At 42.1% G+C, this 23,349-nt stretch overlaps 2 protein-coding genes across 5 annotated transcripts in view; one reads left to right on the top strand and one right to left on the bottom strand.

Annotated features, from left to right (window-relative positions):
• LOC137469404 (phosphatidylinositol 3,4,5-trisphosphate 3-phosphatase TPTE2-like) overlaps window positions 1-7,373 on the top strand; it is a 267,328-nt gene extending 259,955 nt beyond the window's left edge. The window contains exons 13-19 of one of the 2 annotated variants that reach the window (XM_068182106.1): window positions 1,923-1,984; window positions 2,920-3,000; window positions 3,995-4,100; window positions 4,732-4,829; window positions 5,206-5,301; window positions 5,766-5,836; window positions 7,103-7,373. In XM_068182106.1, coding sequence (XP_068038207.1) covers window positions 1,923-1,984; window positions 2,920-3,000; window positions 3,995-4,100; window positions 4,732-4,829; window positions 5,206-5,301; window positions 5,766-5,836; window positions 7,103-7,205 — 617 coding nt within the window. In that variant the 3' untranslated portion in view covers window positions 7,206-7,373. The remainder of the gene's footprint in view (window positions 1-1,922; window positions 1,985-2,919; window positions 3,001-3,994; window positions 4,101-4,731; window positions 4,830-5,205; window positions 5,302-5,765; window positions 5,837-7,102) is intronic. The other variant, XM_068182107.1, reaches the window with a different exon arrangement.
• A 1,686-nt stretch (window positions 7,374-9,059) lies between these two features.
• SLC25A15 (solute carrier family 25 member 15) lies at window positions 9,060-21,649 on the bottom strand. 3 transcript variants are annotated; one of them, XM_068182118.1, is made up of 7 exons: window positions 21,334-21,634; window positions 19,498-19,625; window positions 16,357-16,615; window positions 13,923-14,060; window positions 13,426-13,595; window positions 12,289-12,447; window positions 9,060-11,402 (listed from the first exon to the last, which is right to left on the bottom strand). In XM_068182118.1, the coding sequence occupies exons 2-7, from the start codon at window positions 19,550-19,552 to the stop codon at window positions 11,278-11,280; spliced, it is 906 nt and encodes a 301-aa protein (XP_068038219.1). In that variant the 5' UTR covers window positions 19,553-19,625; window positions 21,334-21,634; the 3' UTR covers window positions 9,060-11,277. The 3 variants fall into 3 exon arrangements, with proteins under 3 accessions (XP_068038219.1, XP_068038220.1, XP_068038221.1); XM_068182119.1 differs by lacking the exon at window positions 21,334-21,634 and having other exon boundaries at window positions 19,498-19,975; XM_068182120.1 differs by lacking the exon at window positions 9,060-11,402 and having other exon boundaries at window positions 12,179-12,447; window positions 21,334-21,649.
• Between the last annotated feature and the right edge of the window lie 1,700 nt (window positions 21,650-23,349).

Raw genomic sequence — 23,349 nt, 5'->3', positions numbered from 1 at the left:
ATCTAAATCTTCTCTGGGACATCTGAAGACATTTCCTCTCCTGCTATCACTTGTTACTTGATGGAAGAGACCAACCCCACTTCATTATGACCTTTACAGTGAAAAGGTCTCCTCTGAGTCTCCTTTTCTCTAGGCTAAACACTCTCACCTCTCTCAGCTGCTCCTTGAAGACTTGTGCTTCCCCAGACCCTTCCCCAGCTTCCCCAGACCCTTCCCCAGCTCTGTTGCCCTTCTCTGGACATACTCTAGCTTCTCAATGTCTTTCTTGTTGTGAGGGGCCCAAAACTTAATGCAGGATTCAAGGTGCAGCCTCTCCAGTGACAAGCATAGAGAGACAATCATTGCCTTGGTCCAGCTGTATCAGAATATTACTGATATAGGCCAAGATGCCATTGGCCTTCCTGGCCACCTGGGCACACTGATTCATGTTCAGCTGCTGTCAACCAGCACCCTCAAGTCTTTTTCCAGTGGGCTGCTTTTCAGCCAATATTCCCTGAGTCTGTAGCACTCTGTGGGGTTGTTGTGACCCAAATGCAGGTCCTAGCCCTTCACTTTATTGAACCTCATACAGTTGGCCTTGGTGCATTGATCCAGCCTGTCCCTGCCCTCCAGCAGATCAACACTCCCACTCAACTTGGTGTCTTCTTCAAACTGACTGAGGATGCACTCAGTTCCCTTGTCCAGGTTGTTGGTAAAGACATTAAACAGAACTGGCCTCAATCCTGTGCCCTGGGATCACCACTAGTGACCAGCTGCCAACTGGATGTAACTTCATTGTGGATGTAACGATTCTCTGGGCCTGGACTCCAGACAGGTTTTTACCCAGTCGAGAGTGCACCCGTCCAAGCCCTGAGCAGCCAGTTTCTCCAGGAGAATGCTGTGGGAAATGGTGTCAAAGGCTTTACTTAAAGCCCAAGTAGACAACATCCACAGCCTTTCCCTCATCCATTAACTGGGTCACCATCTCATAGAAGGAGTTCGTATTGGTCAAGCTGGACCTGCCCATCATAAATCCGTGTTGGCTGGGCCTAATCCCTGGTTGTGCTCTATTTGTTGTGTGATACCACTCAAGATGATCTGCTCCATAACTTTACCCCTCTAGAATGTTCCAGACACTGCTGGATCTTAAAACAAGATACACATGATATTAGGTGATAGAGTACAATGAAGTTTTATGGAAACAAGAATAGTGAAAGCTATCAAACATATGAGCCAACCTGCAGGTGCTACCTGAACCAACAGTGGTGTGGGAGCTGTTGAAATGCATAAATAACTGCAAGTAAGACAAATTTCCCTGCAAATATCTGCCACACCTTTAGCTACCTGCTGTTACTATTGCAAATACTTGGCTTAAAGTAGGTGGTTACTTAACATTAAATAGTTGCCCCCAGGTGGAGCTCTGTCTTAAAAGGTTTTGCAAAACTGAATGTTGAAACTACCTGCAGGTCAACACCAGCTTGAAGAATAAGTATAGGGAGGGTGACTTGACCTCTTGAGGTTTTTAAATTAAAAACTGAAACTATATAGGCATCTTCATGCTAGCAGACTTGATGGCTTTTTAGTAGGGTTGCAGGGAAAACAGTTGGGGCAGAGAAACAAACCTTGACACTTAAAGCATTGGGAATTTTCAGTTTATAGCCTCATTTAGTAAAGTGCTTGACTCTAATTCCTGCTGGAGTATGCAGATAGTGACCAGCTGCCTAAGTGTCTCTAGTAATGGAAAAGTGGAAACAAGGACCAAGTTGACAAACTGTAGTATCTTGCCTTTAACTCATTCTTCTCAGAAATACTTGACTACTTGGCTGTCACTTATAACTCTTAAAATGGATGAGATAACAGATGACTTCACTTCACCTTCACAAAAATAATCTCAAATACCTTTGAACTGCTCCAATTTAACTTGTATTGTATGTCTAATACAGGCAGGACTGGAACAATGGTCTGTACTTGGCTCATAGACAGTGACCAGTTTGAGAGCGCAAAGGTAAAAATTGCTGTTTATTTTTTGATTTGTTTAGTATTCAAATGTTCTTTTAGGATTTACTGAAATGGTAAAATGCCCTAATACTCTGCAAAAATTCTATAGTAGAAAAAGGATTCTTTAAAAAGTCTGGTTTTAAGAAAGTTCATGCAAGTCTTGCTACAGTGTAAATTCTGATGGAGACTATTTGTGATCTGAAAGATGTGAGAAAATAGCATTTAACAGGTTACCAGCTTGAAGGATTCTTTTTGGAGGAATAATGTGTCTAGGGTCTTGAGCAACAACTTAAGCTGTAGGTGACTTCTGAGCAAACTCTCCTAAAGATAGTATCACTGGTTTTAAGTGGTTTTAAGCAATTTTTTGCCCAGTCTCCCTCCAAGTAGTGTGAGGCATCAAGAATTGTCATGTCTTGACAGCCAGCATTACAAAAGAAAGCCCTTCTAGGAAAAGGGAGAAAGATCAAGCGCCAGCCAGGACAGGTGCTGATGTTGCTTTAGTATCCCAGGTCTGATATATCAGCTGGAGGCTGGGGATGCAGAAGGCCCAGGACACTCAAGGTAGTCTGGGCAGACTGTATATCCATTTCATCACTTGTTTGCCTCTGAGTTTGCTTTGTGAAGGTATTAACTAGTGTTCAGCTTGGTCTGCCACAGACCACTTGAGAAATATAGATGGTTCTAAAGCAATTGCTTAAAAGTCATATTGCTGTACTTCACTCTTTCATGAATGACAGATTTGTGTGTCTGACTTTCTAATTAATACTTTCTTCTTGTAGTTAAAAGTCACCTTTAGAAGGTACCAAAATAATTATTGCATATTTCCACTTGCATTCCTTTTCTGGACTTGAGTAGTGTAGTTCTAGTTTACTATCCACTTCTCAAGAAGGCGAATGGTGGTAGGATGGATAGCTTAACCTTTGAAATTATAATTCTATGTAGGAAAGTTTGGACTACTTTGGGGAGAGAAGAACTGATAGAAGCACAAGTACCAAGTTTCAAGGAGTTGAAACACCCTCACAGGTAAGCTCAAGCAGGTTCAAGAGCAGTAGTCCAACCAATACTAACATTGTGAGTGCTTATGCTACCCTACCTCCCCTGCCTTGTTACAGAGATGTAGGTTTCTATTACTTGCTTAACTCCTGAGCTTTCTGTACTCTTTCTGTGAGAGCTAGAATATGAACAGCTGACAGGGTTGCTCTGCATCTTTCCCTTTCCCCTTATACCTTTCTCTGCATAATAATGTCAGATCTGAAGTATAGTATCTAGGATAACAACAGAATTCTTGAGATTGGGAAAGCTTTCAGTCCAACCCCACTGTTCAAGCAGGGTGACCTGGACAGATGTGTCTGGTCGGGTCTAGCATATCTGCACAGATGCAGATTCCACAGCATGTCTGGGCACCCTCACAGGAGCATGACACTGTACGGCAATTGGACTGTTTAAAGAGGAAGCACAGAAGTCTGCACCCGAGCCTGGGATGGGACCATGGTGCTGATTTGGCTTGGGTGGATAAATGCATCTTCTGCAGACTGCATTCACTGGGAAATACTACACAAGTTTTTGCCTCGGACAACATTTTTGCACATCTTGATTTACTCTTCTGCGTGATGCAGAGTTGAGAAGTGAATCTTGTGATGGGTACTTAAAATTGCTGGTATAAAATAGAATTATAGCTGTCTTTCAATAAAATGAAAATTTCTAGTATGTTTAAACATTCAGCCTCTTAAGGCTGAATAAAATACAAAATATCCCCACTTCTTGCTGAACTAAAATGTTCAGAATTCCTCTTAAAACATGAAATTTAAATGCTGTTTAAAAACGTAGACATTGAATTTGTCTAGAAGATTGTTTCTGCAGGGAAAGGGAAGGAGAGTAATTGCACTTCTTCTTAGCTTTGGAATTTGAAGAGCTAAAAGCCTGGAGTAAAAGATCTATTTAAATCCTACTTCTGCCTAGAATTAATCTGTGGTGGGTACAGAAACTGTATAATGTGTCTGGGTTTTTTGCATTACAGAGTAGGTATGTTGGGTATTATGAAATCGTGAAAAACAAGTATAACTTGGAACTCCCACCAGAGAGGCAACTCAAAATAAAAAACTTCAAGCTACACTCTATACATGGTAAGAGCTCTTGTATTTGGGCATTCCTCTGTCTGGTAATGATTTCCTATTATAGGCAGCTGATAACTCTCTCTCTTGCTAAGCCCATGATTGAAATGTAGACTTACTGGGATTTCAGAATTTAAATGACACAGAACACAATGAAGAGTATTTTGTAGTCAGTTGCTCTGTGTTGTGTCACTTTCTAGATGTCTGACCAAATGACATATGACCTGCCCTTTTTTGGGAAGGGAATCACTTTTTACGTGAGACTAACTCCCCGTGTGGAACCGGATCCACTAATGTTTCTGAGCTTTAGATACATGCCTGTTACAGTACATGTGTGCTGATAATCTTGATCAAAGGCTGGAAGTTCATGACTCCTTGTTCCAGGCGAGTTCAAACTGCTGTTATTGTTCAGTAAATGGAACTAAATTTTACATTAGCCTGTTCCCCTAGTGGGGGGAACGTCAAAATGCAATTTTCAGCCACTGAATCCTGGCTTACCTTTAGCATTTGAGTTCTCTAGAGTCTTGAGCAAGGCATTCTGGAAAGAAAGCACTTTTGAACAGGCTTGCAATTGGTTTTCATGACTACCTATGTTTCCAGCTAATGCCTATGCCTCTGGTATAACGCAACACTTTGTTCCTAGGAGTTGGGAAAGGCAATGGAACTGATATGAAGGTGCAGATAATAGTAAGGAAGAGAATTGTTCTAGAATGTGTATGTGCCAATCAAAAAAACTGCAGGGTGAGTACTATGAAGACACACAAGTTGGGTCACAGAAGCTAAAAGCTGATTTATAGGTTAAAAGTGTCTGAGTTTTATGTCCAATATTTAATTTCTACATAGTCTAACTAAATGGATGATGTAAATTCCAGGAGGACAAAAAAGCTAAACTTGGCCAAATCTTAGGAAATGTAGTGGTGAGAGTGAGAGATTTCGCTGGGAGTCACTTAAATGCAAATAGTTCATTCTGTCCTGAGCAGCTTAAACTGTTTTCTGTTATTCTAGCACTGCTGGTGTATTTGTGTGCCATGAATGAGTAGTTAGGTCTTGTCATGATTTGGGCCCTTGTCTTGCTGCAGAAACTTCCATAAAACAAATTCTTTATTCTGTTATCCAGCTCTTCTTTGATTCTGAAAGTGACGCTGCAGTCATTGGCTTGGAAGACTGCCCTGTTCTACGTGGTGATGTGAAAGTCAGATTTGAATGCAGTTCTGTAAGTACACCAGTTTGAAGACCTTCGCTTGGGTATGGGGAGAGGCCACGGTGCAAACTGTAGTGGGTCCTGCCTGGCTGGGCAGCACGGGGCAGAATTTGTTCCTTCCCAGTGAGTCCTGCTGTGTCTCACTGTGCAGTGAGGGATGCAGCAAGTGGTGTAATATCAGCCTAGGCAAGCAGGGGAAGCACCTGGCTGTTCAAACAGCAGTACAACCAAGGCATTTCAGTTGGGTACCTGCTGCTCCTAACCATGGGAGTCTCACGTCATTGTATTGAATGACTTAGTAGTGAAATAATTGCAGAGAAAACAGTGATCTGTGTATGATATGGGGCTCTTCAAGTGTACTGATTCTGGCACTGTACCTTTTTAAACCAAATTAGTGAAGAAAAGGGGGTACGCTTGCTCCACAAACAAAAGTTCTGTTGTGTAACACAGTCCTTAAACAAGGTGTTTGTCTTTAGGCTCTTCCAAAAGGCTATGATGGCTGCCCATTCTTTTTCTGGTTCAACACGTCCTTTATTGAAAATAACAGGTAAGGATATTAGTGAATACCTTCAGATCCTAACTTCTGGTGTCTGCATAGAGCTGAAAGATCATAAACATAGTACTGAAAGCTGAGATAGGGCAGGCCTGATCAGCAAGCTAATTTTCATGTGCGTACTGGTATTTGATCCTCAGCTGTAACTTGTGAGCTGGCAGTTGCTCATGCTGTGACAAATATTTTAAACATATGGGAGCTTTTTATCTTAACTTAAGCCACTGGGTTATTTCCTTGGTGCTCTCTAACTATTGTTAATGAATTTGAATTAAAGAATGTAATCCTAACCATTCAAATCTGCCATCCTTTATAGTATGGCTGCCTGAGAAGCAGGAACTCAGTAGCTTAGCAGGCAGACATTAAGACCACAGTTAGAGGTGTTGATGCTTGGGATCACAAAGAAAGACCTTCTTATGGCTGCTCATGCTCTTGATAAAGTTAGAGATTACTGTGATTTTGCTTGCAGAGACTGAAACTCCTAGAGAAGCTCCAGCTGGTGAAAGTTGGGCTTGTCTGCCTTGCTTTGGGGGCGATGTAGAAATGCAGAGACAAGAGAGTCTTATCTTTGGTCTGCCTTGCTTGACAGATTTAGGTAGAGGAACCGTGAAGTTGGCATATAAGGTATAATTACTGTGTTCTCCATGACTGGAATAGAAAGAAGACAGTTTTTACTTAACTGATCCTGTTAGAACCTGAGGAGAGGTAGCCATGAGTCTCTTTGTAACAGTTAACTTAATATGCTCAGCCAGCAATGCACCTTGCTGTCTCAATGCAGACCAATTAAACCAAGCCAGTGCCAGGAAAACTGTATGCCAGCTGTCTGATGGCCCTGCAACATTGCCATCTTGAGGGTTTTGCTGAAGAGCATTGTTTCCTCCAGAACTATGGAGGATGCCCCACTGGGCTACCTTTTGAGTACTGAATCAAACCCTTGCCGTTAGGAAGGTTGGTTATTAAATTCCTGGCACTTGCATCATATCAGGACGCCTTGAGCTGAATGCAGTATTAATTTCTCTCTGTCTTGCACTGTGGGGCTCTGGGAGTGTGGTGGGGAGCCAATCCACAAACCCATCAGGTTGTCTTTGTTTCTGAGATGACTTAAGATACAAAACACTGTGCAGGCATGGCTGATGTCTGTTTAAATTTAAGGTCTGGGGCTGTATTTAATATTCTAGGGCTCAGCTAGAAGATTTTTCTAGCTGGCTGAAAGGAAAAACATGTCTTAGGCTGTAAGATATGCTACTGAATTTTGTCTTTCAGACTCTACCTTCCCAGGAATGAGCTGGATAACCCTCACAAGTCTAAAACATGGAAAGTCTATCGTGAGACATTTGCTGTGGAGGTGAACTTTATTAATGCATAAGGGAAATCTGAAAGAAGGAAAACATGTAAAATTTATCTCTTTCCTGGAGAATGTCTTGCTGTTTCAGTATAAAGTGAAGCAGTGTCACTTGGATGTATCTACACAGAAATACATAAAGTACAACTTCTCAAATAAAGCTACATGAAGTTCCCTTGTGCAGGGCCAAAATACTCTGAAGAGTTACTTAATGTCAGTTGACTGTTACATCATGGGCTGTTGGATTCTTGGGGCTTATATACCTCTGCATACAGCTAATTCTTGTGTGAGTAATCAAAGACAATTACCTGTATTTAAGCATGAGCATTAACATGATGGCAGATGAAGACCAGCAGTCTGCATGAGACTGGAAAAACCTGACATGATTCCCTCAGCATTGGGGTTTTCCACAAATCAGTAAGATATGGGAATTTAGAGGGAAAAATATTAATCTCCCTCTGTTGGATTGTTGCTTCTTGAGCAGAAGCCTTGGTATTAAACTGCTCTTCATCAGTAATCAGTGATGTAGTTGCTTTGAGCAACACCTGGCCTGGGAGCTGCCTGTGGAGGTTGGAGACTACACAGCTGCTTTTCTACTGCTGTACTTCCCCACAAAGGGCTGCAATGTCACTTGCCCTAAGGCTTAAGACTGGCTCTCATCAGCTCCTGAGCATTCCAACTACTTGGGATCAGTTAGTGTGGCTGCCTTAATACCTGCATATGAGGGGTTTGATCTGTGCACCTGCTCATTTGAGCAAATAGTGCAAATGCTCACTGGCTCCTCTTGAGACCTGTAATGCGCAAACTTCCAGGATGCTTATTCTACTTCCACCTACTCTCAACAGCACAGCTCTTCTGTGCCTTCATTTGTGTGAAATGTGTTGAGGTGTTAGCTTCTTGGTTCTGCTGCTTCATTAGTCTTTTTGTTCCTGGGAACTAAAAAGTGGAAGGGAAATGACATAGCTTTCCAGTTAATGAAATAAGCAGAGAGGTCATATACCTCCCTGTGCTTACTTGAAGGTAGTTATGTACTATGAAGTACACCATGTGTGGGCTCAACTTCTGCTATTGCTATGTATTTACCTCTGTGTCCATGTGAATGTAGCTAGGGGCTAAAAAATGATGCCCTTTCATTGCAGCTACAAGTGGCTGATGCCCAAGTTCATTTTGGCTTAGCTCAGGTAATTGGATATCTGTCTACTGTCTGAGGATGCCTTTTCATATAGCTGGCAGGGCACCTAAGGTGACCCATCTTCCTGCTTAGGGAGTAAGCCAGTTTCCTCAGATAGCAGCAGCAGAGGCTGTACCAGCAAGTCAGTTTTTCCTAGCTGAAGCACATGCAGTTAAGTAAAAAATAATGTGTTAGCAGGAATGAGGAACAAAATAGCTGTACAAGGGATATACTGTTTCTCTTAGGAGATCCAGGTACCACTGCTCCGAAGAGGGTAGTAATAGGCCCTGCCTCCCTGTTGCACTGACCTTTACAGGGTAGCGGATATTTGTCCCATATATATGTGGAATTTAGGTGACCTATGCTGACTCTTGGCATTCTTCTGACAGAAAATCTTATAGCCTGTATCGTGGTAATCTAGAAACTTGAAATTTGAGGTGAACCTTAAGACTAGAACTGACTTTGGTGCTAACAAAGCAGCAGGCCAAGTGCTGAACTATGGGTTTCATTTTCCAGATGTAAAATCAGCAGTTGTTTCACAGCACCTTACTGAAGCTGCCCTTTCCCCTCAGTTTTGAGGGCTTTATATTTTCATTGATTGTATAAAGTATTTTTCTTTCATTCCAGAAAGGTGGTGATGCTGAATTTAACCTTTTTGTTTCTCAGCTAGATGAGCTTGTTAAATGGCATAAACATTCATCAGGTACTCAGTTAATCAAATGAAACTTTATTTCTGTGAATTCCTGTACCAACATCATGAAGTTTTAGCTGAACAACTGATACACATGTACAGCTTAAGCAGCTCTGAATGGAAAAATTACTGCTTACATCAACTTCAGAAGGTAAACTCTCAAAAATGCCACCAGCTTCTTGCTGTAGGTTGTTTTAAATATCCTGCTTCCCTTGAAGCTTCAATTTTTGTATTAAAACTGCAACCATGAGCTTTAAAAAATGAAAGCAAAGACAAATCTAAGAAATAGATTGAAGTATTCCACTGAAGTGGAGTCTGTCCTCACTTTTTCATAACTATTAGAAACATGTACAAATATACTATTTCTCTTAGCTAGACAACTTTGACAAGAAGGGGAAGTCTAACAACTCTTAAAGCCTCATCCTTCTACCTGAATAATTTTAAACATTTGGTATAAATTCCTTTTAAAGTACTGGCAATGCAGAGTGGTGCTGCCCCTGGTGTACCAGTCAGTTAAGGTGTATTGGTGCAGTAGACACTGAAGATTCTTCAGCCGTTCCCTGCTTTAACTGTCTTTTCTCATGGTCTATGAAAGGGAGATGAATTGTTCTTTCTGCACTTGGAGGCTGGAGGAGCAAGAAGATTTTGTGGAACTGCAGCAGCCACCTTCCATCAAAGAGGCTGTGACAATGCAAGGAATGAGCCAGTTTAAGTGCACCCTGGCTCCACCGCAAGAGGCAGCAGGTATTGAGGTGATTTGATTTATGCCTAAATCCTGTTCCTATTTCTGGGATCTGAAAGGGAAGCTGTAACATGAAAAACTAGGTTGTTCCAGCTCTGTCTGTCACTGATAAATGTGGTTGCTGTGACAAGCTGCTAATCTCCATGTAGCTGTGATGATTTCAGTGAGTTAAAGGGCTCTGTCTGTGTCCCCCACTGCCCCCACACTGGTGGGCTGCAATTAGAGCACCCAAGCAGTATATCTGTACAACTCTAGGAGAAGTCTGTGCAGTTCTAAGACCTGCTTGACTTATTCCATGATAAGGCAGTAGCTGCTTCTTACAAAGCAGAACATGCTTGTAGGAAGAGCATTCTACTTTAAGAACAAAGAGGGCATCTGGAAAGAGGTGTCACTGCATCATTTTGGGTAATACTGACTGTGTGTTTAATCAAGTAACATGACTAAGCAGGCCATGCCCTCCAGGCCTGAAGGTGATACAAGCTATCCAGTCATATGAGCTTTTTCCACTCAGCTGAGGAGGCACAGCAAGTGGCAAGACTCCAGCCCCAGTAAGACTGCTATGTCAGAGACCGTGGTGTCAGTTAACAACTCGGTTCTGGCTTTCTGTTCCTCGTCACCTTCCTGTCATTCCAGCATGTGGCCTCATTCATGCCAAGGTCATCTAAACGGGAGCCTACACAAAATTACAATTCTGTGCTCAGAGGCAGCACCTATTTCCAGCAGTGTCCCTTATGTTAAGTGGTGCTTAGCATACACCAGCACTCCTTGATTTAGAAAACAATGCAATGCAGCATAGCCTCCTTAATGTTGTTACTGTGCTTCTTTTATCAAAAATGTAGACATATCTTGGGCTTTAAGTATCATATAAAGCAGGGGGTAGATGTTTTCTACTTTTATCAACCCATTCACTAGGACAGAGTATGTATGTCAGACACCCTCTGCCATGACCTTAGCAAGTCACAGAGCAGCAGGGAGCCAGAGCAGAACAGGGGTGTAGCTGGAGAAGGAAAGGTCTCCCTAGGTGAGGGGTATGTCCAAGTCATCTATGTTCAGGAAGATTAGACAAGAACTGATGTTATTTTGAGTCAGACATCAGTAACAACTGCAAAAGGTCACAATTGCAGCACAGTTTTAAAACCAGTGCTTTGCTGTAGACAACTCACAACCTACTCTTGCATGTTACATTAAACCCCATAGGTCAATGTAAATATTTTTAGCACCAATACAGGTCAGCAAAGACATTTATGACATGCAGTGTACCTAGTGCAGAATCTGTAAGAGGGAGATAGTTCTGCTTGTGCAATTCAAGCAACATGTACACACCTCCATAAAATCACCTGATTTTAAAAGATTATAAATCTTAAACTGGAGTTGAGTTCCTAAAATTAGGTCACTGATTTGGTTCTGCTCAGACCATCATGTGATCTATGTGTTTTTCATTTATTTAAATGACCCTTAAACAATCTCTTGTTCTTCGTTTGCTAGATGGTAATCAGTAAGAATCTATTTGTTTCATCATAAGTTTCCGGCTGTACTCATAGGCAAGGAACAGTGCCCCGTTGGCCACGAATGCACGGATCATAGTTGGTGTTAGTCCAGAATACAAGGCAAGCACGCCTAGAAACGAAACCAGAACCAGTTAACAATTTATTAAAGTGGCTGTCTGCATCAACCACTATGCTCTTACCTGTGAAGGCTACTGAAGCAGTGCTTCTGCTTAGAGGAGCATGAAGACAAAGAGCTGAACTCACTGGTATAGCTACTGATTGCAGTGGTACTGGGTATTGATACAGGAGTATCTAATGTTGTAACAGGAGCTTAGCCATGTAAGGGCTTATGCTAGAAGCTTATTTCAGATATGACAACGTCTTGGTCAACTGAGATAACTTGACAGTGGCTGTACCACAGCTGACAAGGGGGCAGCAGGACTATGTTAGAGCTGTGCCCCAAGTCAGACTCCAGTTCTGATGAGTATCTTACCTAGCAATGGGACCAGGATTCATATCTGCTACCATGTATATTCTTAGACCCTCTTCCAAAGCACCTGACACAGGCCTTTTCCAGGGAGGAGATGCTGAGAAAGATGCCTCAAGTTGCCAGGCTAGATAGGGCTGTTTGATAAATCAATCTTCAGCCATATATTAACTTCTAGAGGTGAAGAAAACTTCTGCATGGAACTTACCTACTTCCTTCAGTTTTCATGTATAGGTTTGGTCAGAGGTAATAGAGCCCATTTCTTTATCTGTTTTTAATGCATAGTAAGTTTCTGTTAGGCTTAAGTGAATCATCTCCTGAACCAAGAGGCAGGGAAGATGAAGTAGGTCTCAGTTTCTAGATTCCAAGCTTTCCGTTACATGAGGTAGATATTTGTTTGCTAGAAACAGTTACTATCTGTCTCTAACACATTGTCATTCGACTAGGTTTCTTAAGTGATTTTGGTATTGGAGGGTATAGATTTCAGTCTGCAGCCCTATAGATTCAGTTGAACCGCTTGGATACTTACCTTCAGTTCTCACAACAGTTACAAATGTTCCCATAAAGCCTGCCTGTTTTCCAGCCATTGAAAGAACCTGAATTCTAGATTTGACACAGTCCACAGGATACACAGCAATCCACAGACAGCTGCCTCCAAAACCTCCACTTAGTAACAAAGGAATGGGACCTAAAAGTTAAGAAATATACTTTTATACACCATAATATTCACCAACACAAATATAACATTATTTCTTCTACAGAATTCAAAGGGAATAGAGGAAGCTGCTTATGACAAAAGAGCAGTTGTTCTCTCACTAACCTTAAGTTAATTTCAAGCCACTGGTAAACTGCAAGTCTTAACTAGAAACTCAAAGATTATAAAGAGTGCCTCAGATTATTGGCAGTGTTAAAAAACTATAACTCAGAATTCAATTTTGATTGCATTAACTAAAATCACTTTTTTAACACTTGTAATCACTTTCCAAGGTTAATTGTGAAATGGTTTAGAGTAACATCATATAGTGTTACTAATCATATACAGAGAATTTGGTAGAGTTATTTTGTAATCAGTCATTGTTTTCATGATGGAAAGCATTTTGTATTTCAGATCAGATGTTTGTGAATGTTTTGTTACATGTCCAAAACACATGCAGCTGAAATCCTGACTCCAAGCAAGACTGGTTCAGTCTTTTAACAGGAGACAGGCAGTCTTTATTCTGGCATCACCATGTTTTTTTCATTTCTGATTTTCAATCTCAGTGTTCTCTTACTATAATTGTAACTACATCTAATGGTCAGCATGCAGTTCAGCATATACTTGAACATACTGTTCAAGAGAATGCAGCTAAATACTTCAAAATCACTCTGAATGGCAGCTGAAATGAAATAGTTCAGAGTTGTGTTACACTGTGGGGTCAGATATTTCAGCAGTTTTGTAGTGTTAGCTCACTGTGTTAATTCTTTATTTATGATACATCCTGCTTTATTGAAAAATGGTCACTTCAATAATTTACTATTATGTATACACCAGACTCAGCCCTCCATATTTAGTATGCCTCATTTCCTTCACTTTGCACGTATTTTACAACATTATTAGTATATCTTCAGGGAAGATAATGTCCCCCATGACAGCATGCTAAAACCCACCTGTAAAAAGGCACCATACCTAATTCATCTTTTGATCTCCCAGAGGCAAAGAATGTCCGGCTCAGTTCATACCCTCCAAAGAAGAAAAAATAGCCTGGGACTTCCCGCAGCAAAGTGCTTGACAGGCCACGATAAAATCCAAGGGGACCATCCTTTTGGATAACACCCTTCACCACTGACCAAACTGTACTGAGAGAGGTTGACCCAGTTAGTGATACTTACTAGCCAGATAATGAGAAGTTACAGACCAGTAGGTAACTGCAGCAACAATTAATGGTGAGACCCATTGTGCAAACAATTGAATTTGTGTAAGATTTAGAGCAAGATCCTGCTGGGAGCCCTTCAATGGCATCCAGCTTTGCTATCACCCAGAAGGTCAGCAGGCTGTGACCCTCCCAGCCACAACTCCTTTCTGGTTAGCAGTGCACTATAAATGTGACACTGAGCCAATAGAGGATTTGAAGAAATAATACACAAGAAAGGATTTCAGGGATATTGAGCTGGGTGTATACTTACTTGTGTCCCTGGATTATCTTTCCTGACAACTGCATTTCATGCATGGCCTGTAGCCGGCACTTCACCAGCTCTGTGGGACAGAGAACAAGGGTGGCAAAGGCAGAGGCAAAGGAGCCTGCAGCAGCATTCTGTAGATCACTGCAAGAAAGAAACTGCAGAAGGTATTTGGGCACTGACCTTCAGTGCAGTGGAGCCACTGCACCAGCAATCAGCTTCCTGCACCTGTATCCTAAATACCATCAAGAAAAACTGGCTGTCTTGGGGGAAAGATTCTTAAGGGCAAAGGGCAGTTACTTGAACCAGAGGGAGGAAAAGCTAGCTCATCCCGTATTATACAATTGAAAGACACCCATTTGACACCAAAGAGATATGTTGCAACCTCTACCCTTTTTGCTATACTTCAGTGATTGCAGCAGAATAAAAGCCAGGAAGGGAAGATTTCATAGCATTTATGAACAATTCCATAGACTTGTTTTACTGGGCAATTTTGGTTACTTATTACTTCTTCAAAGAGAAAAGGAGCAATAATCATCTCACATAGATAGATGTCAGTATTTACGAATTCACCTTACCAGTATTAATAAAGCCTTTCAGTGGAAGATGCTAGAAAACTGAAAGCAGGCACAGTGGATCACTGTAATCTTTGTATGGATGTGCTGCTATGAATGCAACCATGTGAATCAGAGACAGCACAAACATAAACCACACCACCAAACAAGAGAGCACTGTCATCTGCAGTGACTCAGTGTTCCAAAACTGGGGCTTATTTTGTGGTGATTTTACACATACCACAGATTCTGGGTTGCTAAACTGCCAGGACTCAAAAGGCTGGTATTTGAGGGCAACACTGCTTTATGATGCATTTTAAACAGGCTCCTACAGACACTGGTGTTTTGGACAGGAGCTGCATAATAGCATAGAAGTGGAGCTTCTCTTTCAGAACCTGGGAAGTCAGCACAGCTGAGACTGATCTCACTGCAGCACAGAAATTCATTCCATCCAAGGGAGATGCTTGCCTTGTGCCCAGCAGTTTGATACATCTATAGTATGAGAGATTAAAGCTACAACTTTTCACCTTGAAGCATCACAAAACAGAAGTTATGACATGAAGCAAAGCTCATGACATTCAGATATGGTGGTAATGAGAATTTTCAAAGTGGAAGATACCAGTAACTACCTGCAGAGCAGCAAATGGAATTTAGCACTTCTCTTTCCATTTTGCTGTCTCACTTTAGACTTTATGATGAAATCTGTTGGTTGAACTAAGCATATGTTAAAAGATAAACATAATTTAGCATTTCTATCTTAATTTCTTTTCTTTGTGACTTATGCATCAGTGATATGTATTCCTTTAACTGAAAAGTGTTTTATAGTTTGTCCTTTTCTGAAGATGTAACAGTACAGTAACAATGGGTGGGGGTGTCCTGGACAGACCACATGTTCTCATCAGGGCCCTGCTGAAGACCATGTCAACACAATTCTCTCTTACATGTGCCTCATAAGGTGCCCCCAAAGTGATCCAGATGAAGAGAATAAGGAAACAACACCAAGGGACAATCTTTCAAGTAAACTTAAATTCTTTAATGTTTTGTCCTAGAACAGATCTGCAGTCACACTATTTGACCTTGAATCAACAAGGCATTAAAGAGCCATCTTGGATCTGAAAAGCACCATTTCCTGACCAAGGAAATAACTGTCAGAGGTCAAAGGTGCTTGCTATTGCTACATACTCACATTCCCATTCTGTATCCAACTCCAAAGATAGAGTAGCACACCAAGATACTGTTTAAAAGTTTCCTGCACTACCTTCCCTACAGTCCAGCATGACCATGGTGCCTCAGTCACTTGAGATGATCCTAGGACATCTGCTCACCTGTGGTCTTGCCCCCAGGATGATCACAAAAGACTATGAAGAAGGGAAACATATTGCTGGTAGGCCTACCTCCTACATTTTAATGGGTAGGGAAAGGTAATGGGTTTGTAGGGTGAGCAAGCTTTTGAACCTTAAATAAAAACATTTTTAAAAGCAAGACAATATTAGAAAAGTGCCCTTCCCCCTTAGTACGCCTCCTTGTAAGAAGAGCCACTAGCTTCCCTGCAAAATGAGAACAACCTAGATATTAAGGGAATACTAACTTTCAGGTGTGGAAATGCTCCATCCTATTGGTAAAAATGTTCCAGGACTTGAATACTCCAGTTAAGCTGTGATCATCTAAACCAGCCAGCTGCAGTGACTGGTTAGTAGATGACTCTGTTGTATTAGACACTACTGTCACACTAAGGCCTACATTCCACAATTTGCTACACTGTACACTGTCAGAGGAGAGCCTGGGACCTCACTTGCACCTGACAGTACAGTACTGGCAAATAGCAGTTGCATGAAATTTTATATACTTATTTATTTTAAAATACAAACTAGATATTTATTGCTAACCTGAGCTTTGTTTTCCTGTCGACTCCAACAATTCTTCTCACAATTTGTTGGCAAAATCCATAGCACATAAACAGAACGGAGTTCTCTGCAATGTTGGCTACGAGTGCTGGTGTGGTTCCCTTGTAGAAGCCTCGAAATCCCACTTGCTTATAGGTTTTGACAAAACAGTCAACAAGTCCTTTGTACATGCTGGGGAACGTCTGCATCTTCACCTTTGCAGTGTCGAAGGGCTGGCCAGTCACCACACAGGCTGTCCCACCTAGGCAAGCAGTGGAAGTTAACATTGGCTGAAGGTTATCACAACTGCAACACCTATTCTGGAGCACCAGTATTAGGAAAATCACACAGAAAGCAAAGATTAATTAATTCCCTGTAGGAAAAGACAAGTGCACTGATTTTAGCACAATGGCATCAATTGTCACTGGTGAATTTAGTTACCTTAAGAAAAAAAAATCAGGCAAAGGAGCAGTAACATCACGATTCTCATTAAACATTTTTTTATCTCATGAAAAGCAAGCATCTAAATGAATCAGCTCACTTTTATAAACTTGTACTGAATTAGAAGTATTGTTCTGCAATCAAGTCACTTGTGTCAATGAGTTAAATAACATTTCCCTTTGCCCATTAATGCAGTGGTTCAGAAGGCATCTCTGATTTTACAGTCCAATAATAACAAAAAATCTCAACCTTGAAAGATTAGTAATCAAGTGATTCCTCCAGGACAAGAGGAACACTGCTGAGAGTGCTAAAATGATCATACATAATAAATTGATAACGAAAGACTCAAATCCTTTACTTCAAAACTCCAGATGGCTCTTGAGCACATTTCTTTCCAGAGACTGGAAGTGTCAAGTGTAAGCTGAAAAAGGGCAAAAGGGCAAAATTTCTCAACATGTTATCTTTTCCAAACTGAACTGCAAGGTCAATACCCTGAAAACTTGTGTGATATTTCCATCAGTGTCATCAATAACCATTTTGCTCACAGTGCAGTGTTCTTCTGCAAGACTTAACTCAGTTCTGTAGTCTGCAGGAAGAGCTGATGTTCCACTTTTTCAGTAAGAAACCAGGTACAGCAATAGCAATCTATTAGAAGCAGATACTTGACAGGAAACACATTATAGGTGTGCCTTATACGGGGTTCATGGTTTTGTTTTTTAGCAAGAGAGAACTTTACTAAAACAGAAGCTGATCTTAAACCAAAGCACAATTGACATGCACGTTCCTTAAATTGTCTGTAAATGCGGATAGGAAAGCAAATGAAATGGAAACAAATTTGTGCATCCAATTAAGATTAGTTATTTTTCTTTTAAGTGGGGAGAAGAGTAAATATTTGTTTAACTAGTGTTATTTGCAATCCATTTTACTCTTTGCAAACACATTTGTATAACATTGTTCATGCTTCTCTGCAAAGAGGTACTCCAGGCCATGGAGAGAAACTCAGGATCTAGCTGCCATAAAACCTCACTCCCAACCAGATGGATCATTAAGAGCTTCAGAGCAAATCAAGCAAGGAAGCACGAAGAGTTGCCTGCTCTGGAAGGATAACCTAGGAGAAAAGTAGCTGGCTCAGACCAGTATCACCCATGTAAGCTTCAAATGAAAAGCAGAGCTGGGAAGGCTCAGCCAATGTTATTTGCAGGAATTCAGATAGAGATACTAATCTACAGGACAAATGTAGTAATAAAATAATGGCTGTTGGAAGATGTCCAGGGAAACCAGGAATGATCTTGGAAATGTAAAGCTGAAAAACTGGGAGTTGACAGAATGGCTATTCCAAAAAGGCTATTATTGAAGTTGGCTCAAAAAACCTAGTAAACTGCAGCAATGAACTTTGTAAGCCTCAAGATAAAGACCAAGAGTCCTAGTTGTTATCTGAAATATTAAGAGAAAAATAATTCTTCCAGCCAGCAGTAAAGAGTCACAAAAAAATGAACCCAACTACAAAATTAAACCAGAAGCCCAAAAAGTCAAATCTGTTTGAACATTCAGACAAGTGTGGTCCTAATAATACGGCAATAGGGGGGAAAATAGTCCTACTGAATCAAAGAAGGTATTAGAGGTTGCTTAGATCCTAGGCAAAGGACTATGACCACAGACAGCCAAATGACTTATTTATTCTTGTCCAGAATTTACTTGCCTCAATATGTCATTACTTATCAGGTAGTCAAGACTGTGTCTGGAGAGGAAGGTAAAACCAGGTTATACATTTTCTGGAGGAACAAGCTGTTTGCTTACTTAATTACATTTTCTAAAGAGTGCAGAGATTGCCACACTGGACTTGTGCTGTTACCCCTTCTTTCTCACTGCACTGTTAACCTCTACTCTGACAAATGACCACAAATAACTACCATTGAATGCACTTAACACCATTAATACTGTCATATTCACAGCATTAACATTAAAAGTAAAAGGACTGACTGTAGTATTTATTGTGTGGGAAAGAAAAAAAGATCACTAACACTGCCTAAACTAGTTACAAAAGTAAATTAGACAAATCTTCCTCCTTTTCCATATAACCACTGTTAGGTTAGGAGTGTCAAAAACACCCCTTTTCCCTGGCAGAGTTCAAAATTGCATCCCCGAGCCACAGACATTACCAACATGGCAATATCAGTGAGAAAGTGCAACCATTTCCATACAACTGGTCTAGCAAAATTTTACAGCACAGAGCAGATTGAAGTGGAAGTCAGTTATGCAAATTCATCATCAGTTCTACTACAGGTTTTAGAGATTCACACCAGGATGTTGTCTGACCCAGAAACCCTTCAGGTAGCGTTTTGTCCCTTTCAGTTAGGGACGGTTCCTGTGACAAAAGCAGCACCTCAGTCACTCACACACTGACTTCCTTGCAAAACTCTACTGATACTCTGACTGATTCATAAACTCACGTAAGCAGAACTTAAACGTCCTTATAGAAAATGATTAGTCTGAGAAAGGTGTTATGTCTTCTTCACTGTGTGGCAAGGCTTTGGCCAGGGAGGAGCAGTAGTGATACAGTTACAACACTGGCTGAGGTCACTGCTTCTCCTCATACCCTTAAAACACAGAGGGTGAAGCTTTTAATAGCAAGTCGAAACTGCTTTTATATTTGTCAAAGGCATTAAAACTGTCTCTCAGAAGTTTTGTGCAATTAAGTATTACCTGCAGCACCTGCTGTGAGGTCAATAGCAGCCTGAACAGCAGAGTTGATCCTCATGCTTCTCACTTGTTTATCAGTTATTTCAGAGCAAAGTCTCCTGTTTCCTGTTAGGTATGGAGATACTTGTCTCCTGAGGGAAGAGAAAGATGAAACATAGACAATTTACAATAACTTGACAGGCAAAAGCATTACAGGAATGCCCTCAGATCCACTCTTCCATTTAGAGATAGAAAGTGGTGCTCAGGAATGAGACTTAGCATACTTGTATTTTGACTGATTTTGCTGCACTGGGCAGGTCTCCTAGAATATCACTGCCTAGATTGAGCTTACTTGGGCTTCCCAGCTTAACTCCCTGGATCTCTCAAATGAAAGCAAAAGAGTACATCCAGGGAACAGTGCTGAAGGTTAGTTTTATATTGATTGTAGCGGTCTAGTCTTCCCTCAGGTGTCTAAGGCTGGAATATTTCATGCTTGTCTCACCTCCTCACCTATAAAGCAAAACAGAATCTGCTCTCCTCATGGTGAAGAACAGCTAAGAAAACTCTACCCATGATGATACATTGGGTGGCTTTCAGAAGAGGAGTAGAAAGGAATGAACATGAACATCTTGAATTGTGTCAGGCTGTCATGTTCCTAGTGCAAGTCCTCCCCACAACACAATATTATAAATAAGAATTATACCTTGTCTCTCAGGAAGGCAGCTGGAAAGCAGAAATACAAATGTGACACTTTGAAATAAAACATTCAAATGAATTCAGTTCTCAAGTTTGAATCAAGACACTGTCACTGGTAAGCAGTTAAAACAAGCTTATTTATCTGGGGTAAAATAACTCAGCTGAAGATCTCCCACTGTTTCAGAACTGTGCTGCTGAGCGAGACACTTCTCTGGCAGTGCTGTCAAAAAGCTGCATGAGTCTTAAAACCCACACAAATACACATGTGAATTAGTGCCTCGTTGGCTTTAAAGCATGTCTTCAAGCACAGTACATCAGTAAACAGAACAATTTTCACTCCTCTACCTACTGTAATGCTTCTTTTGAAGCCTGTTACCTCCCAAAATGTATTTTGGCATAATTTGAATGGGAAACATAATTTCCAGTAGGCTACCTTGAAAGAATCATAGAAAGACACATTGTATAAACCACATCCTTTGTACAAGAGACATAGACATTTGAATACAACCAAGGCTTTAAGAAAGTCCTTCTCTAAACAGATTTATTATTCTTGAACATTAAAAAATACACCAGTAGGCCAAATACAGCCACTCAGTGACTTTACCCATCCAGTCTGTTTCATTAATCTAAACGAGTCCAAAACAAAATAAAACATTGCTCTTCCAATAAATGGCACTAACACATGTAATTTCACAACTGTGGCTTCTGATTTGAACTGTTTTGTTACTGACAGCACAGCACACTAGGTGTTACTTCAACATGGAGGCTCCAAGGCCAAATTATGCTTGGTTATTCTATATATCTCATTAGTGTTAACACTGCACTCCGAGTTTTGCTGCTCATTTAGGGGAGAAAAAACCAAGTCATTGAGACAGACTTTGAATGAAAGGAATTACTAGAGAGCAGCAATTGCCTTTGTTCAGTAAAATGTACACTGCTTTCATCACGCTGAGCGCTTATTGACTCATGCCAGTCCCCAAAGGGAGCATATGCCAGATCACCCACAGAAAACTTGGCAGCAGAAGGGAAAAAGTATATGCCTATAAAAGTATGGACCTTTTAAGAGACAAGGAAAGTTAGTTGTCTGATCTATATCAGTACTGTGCCACTTTCAGAAGATTTAAGTCTTAGTCAAAACTAAATTAGTAGTATATCAATACATACCTTTTTTTCCTGTTTGTAATAATACTACTGTATTAAAAGTTGAATGTGGGTAGAACGAGGTAGCAATTACTCTGTGACTTCCGAAGGAAATCCAAACCTCAAACCTGGAAATACAGAAGCATTAGTTAGTGTAACAGGTCCTGCAGAGTCCTCTGCAAGCAGATGTTATTTCAGCTCCAGATGTTTCTCTCTGCCCGTGCAGTCTCCAAAGACTGAGATGCACCCAGAAGGCAGCGGTGCTCCTTGCAACAGCCCGCGTGGGCAGGCCGGCACCCCGGCGGCAGCTTCCCAAGGTCACAGCAGGCCGGCACCCCGGCAGCAGCAGCGGCAGGGCAGCAGCGGCGGCAGGGCAGCAGCGGCGGCAGGGCAGCAGCGGCGGCAGGGCAGCAGCGGGGCTCACCGCGGCTCTCACACGCGCTGGCGGCGGGAGCGCACAGAGCGCTCCCGGGCCACGCCGCCAGCTCCAGCCTTCCTTAGGAGGAAGGCTGAGCGCTCCCGTTCCGCCAACACCCGCCCGTTTGGAGCAGGAAGCCCCGGTCAGCGTTCGGCGGAGGCCCGCGGTGGCAGGGCCCGCCCGACTCCGGCCCGGCGCCTCCCGCGGGCGGCCGCACCCTCCGCCGCGGCTTCCCGGGGGCCGCGCATCGCCGAGCCCGCGCCCGCCCGGGCCTGTGCGCGGAGCCGAGCCGCGGAAACCTCCGGGCCGGCCGCCACCACCCCCGCCCCGCCGAGCCCCCTGCCCCCGCCCGCAGCCCCCACTCACCGGAGCCGCCGCCTGCCCGAGCGGCCCCGCCGCCGCCGCCTCTGCCCCGAAATAGGCGGCGATGGAGGCGGCGCGGCCCCGCCGCGGCCCCAGGGAAGGCGCGGGCCGGGCAGGTGGCCGGGGGGTGGCGGGGCTGGGCTCTGTTTAAGCTGGGGTTGGGCTGTGTTTCAGCTTACTGAGCAGGATGCAACCGAATTTATTAATTAAAACTACTTTTTTTTTTCTTGGGTTTTTTTTTTTAAGATGTATGTTTATTTGTTTATTTTTCTTCTAGTTGGGTGATTTTTTTTTAAGGATTTGTTTAGGAATTGTGTACCCTCCAACAGCAATAGTTTGTGCATACAGAGGAACTCCCGTGAGTCCCGAGACACTCTCCTAAGCTGTCACTTTCGTGATCCTGGCTTTTCGGGACTTTGAGGTGGCATACAATGACCTAAACCACTGTGGCGAGGGCTAATACTGCTTTTGTCAGCTGAAACTACACAACACTTTTTTTTTTTTCTTTTGATTTTTTTCCCCTTTTGATTTGAAGTTACCTGAAGCACTTGCAATAAGGCTTATCAGGAACAATATCTGGTTGAAAGCAGTAGGACACTGTACAGTCTGTGGCAAGGTAAATGAACAGCAGCCATAATGTGTATTAGCGATCAGTCATATTTGAGACACTCTGCCAGACCAGGCAGTGTTTCTGGGAAGCACTGTATGCTCTGTAATCCCTGTTGAGCTGCACATGTGTTTGTGTGGGTTGAGACATGCAGACCTGCATATTTCATCTTAGATCCATGGTGTTTTCCACCAAATAAAACTGATGACTCCTACTTTCACAGCTCAAACCAAGGAAAAAACAGCATAAACAAAATTATAAACTTAAATGAGTCTTTCTTTTCATCACTTTTAATTAATTGAAAGGTTCAGATTTTATTTTCTCAAATGTTTATATGTAACATATTGGTTGGAAGGGAGCTTAAAGACCATCTAGTTCTGAGCCCCCTGCCATGGGCAGGGACACCTTTCACTAGACTGAGTTGCTCAGTTTTTCCAAACCACCCTTGAACACTTCCAGGCATGGGGCATCCACAGCTTCTCTGGGCAACCTGTTTCAGTGCCTCACCACCCTCACAGTGACTAATTTCTTTCTAACAACTAATCTAAACCTACTCTCACTTTGAAGCCACTCTCCAGCTCTCTTGTTGGCTCCCTTCAGGTACTGGAAGGCTGCATTTTGGTGACCCTGAAGCCTTCTCTTTTCCAGGCTG

Source organism: Anomalospiza imberbis, chromosome 2 (assembly GCF_031753505.1).
Source record: "Anomalospiza imberbis isolate Cuckoo-Finch-1a 21T00152 chromosome 2, ASM3175350v1, whole genome shotgun sequence".
NCBI lineage: Eukaryota > Metazoa > Chordata > Aves > Passeriformes > Viduidae > Anomalospiza > Anomalospiza imberbis.
Note: the sequence above shows the minus strand (reverse complement) of the source record. Positions and strands in the feature narration are given on the sequence as shown.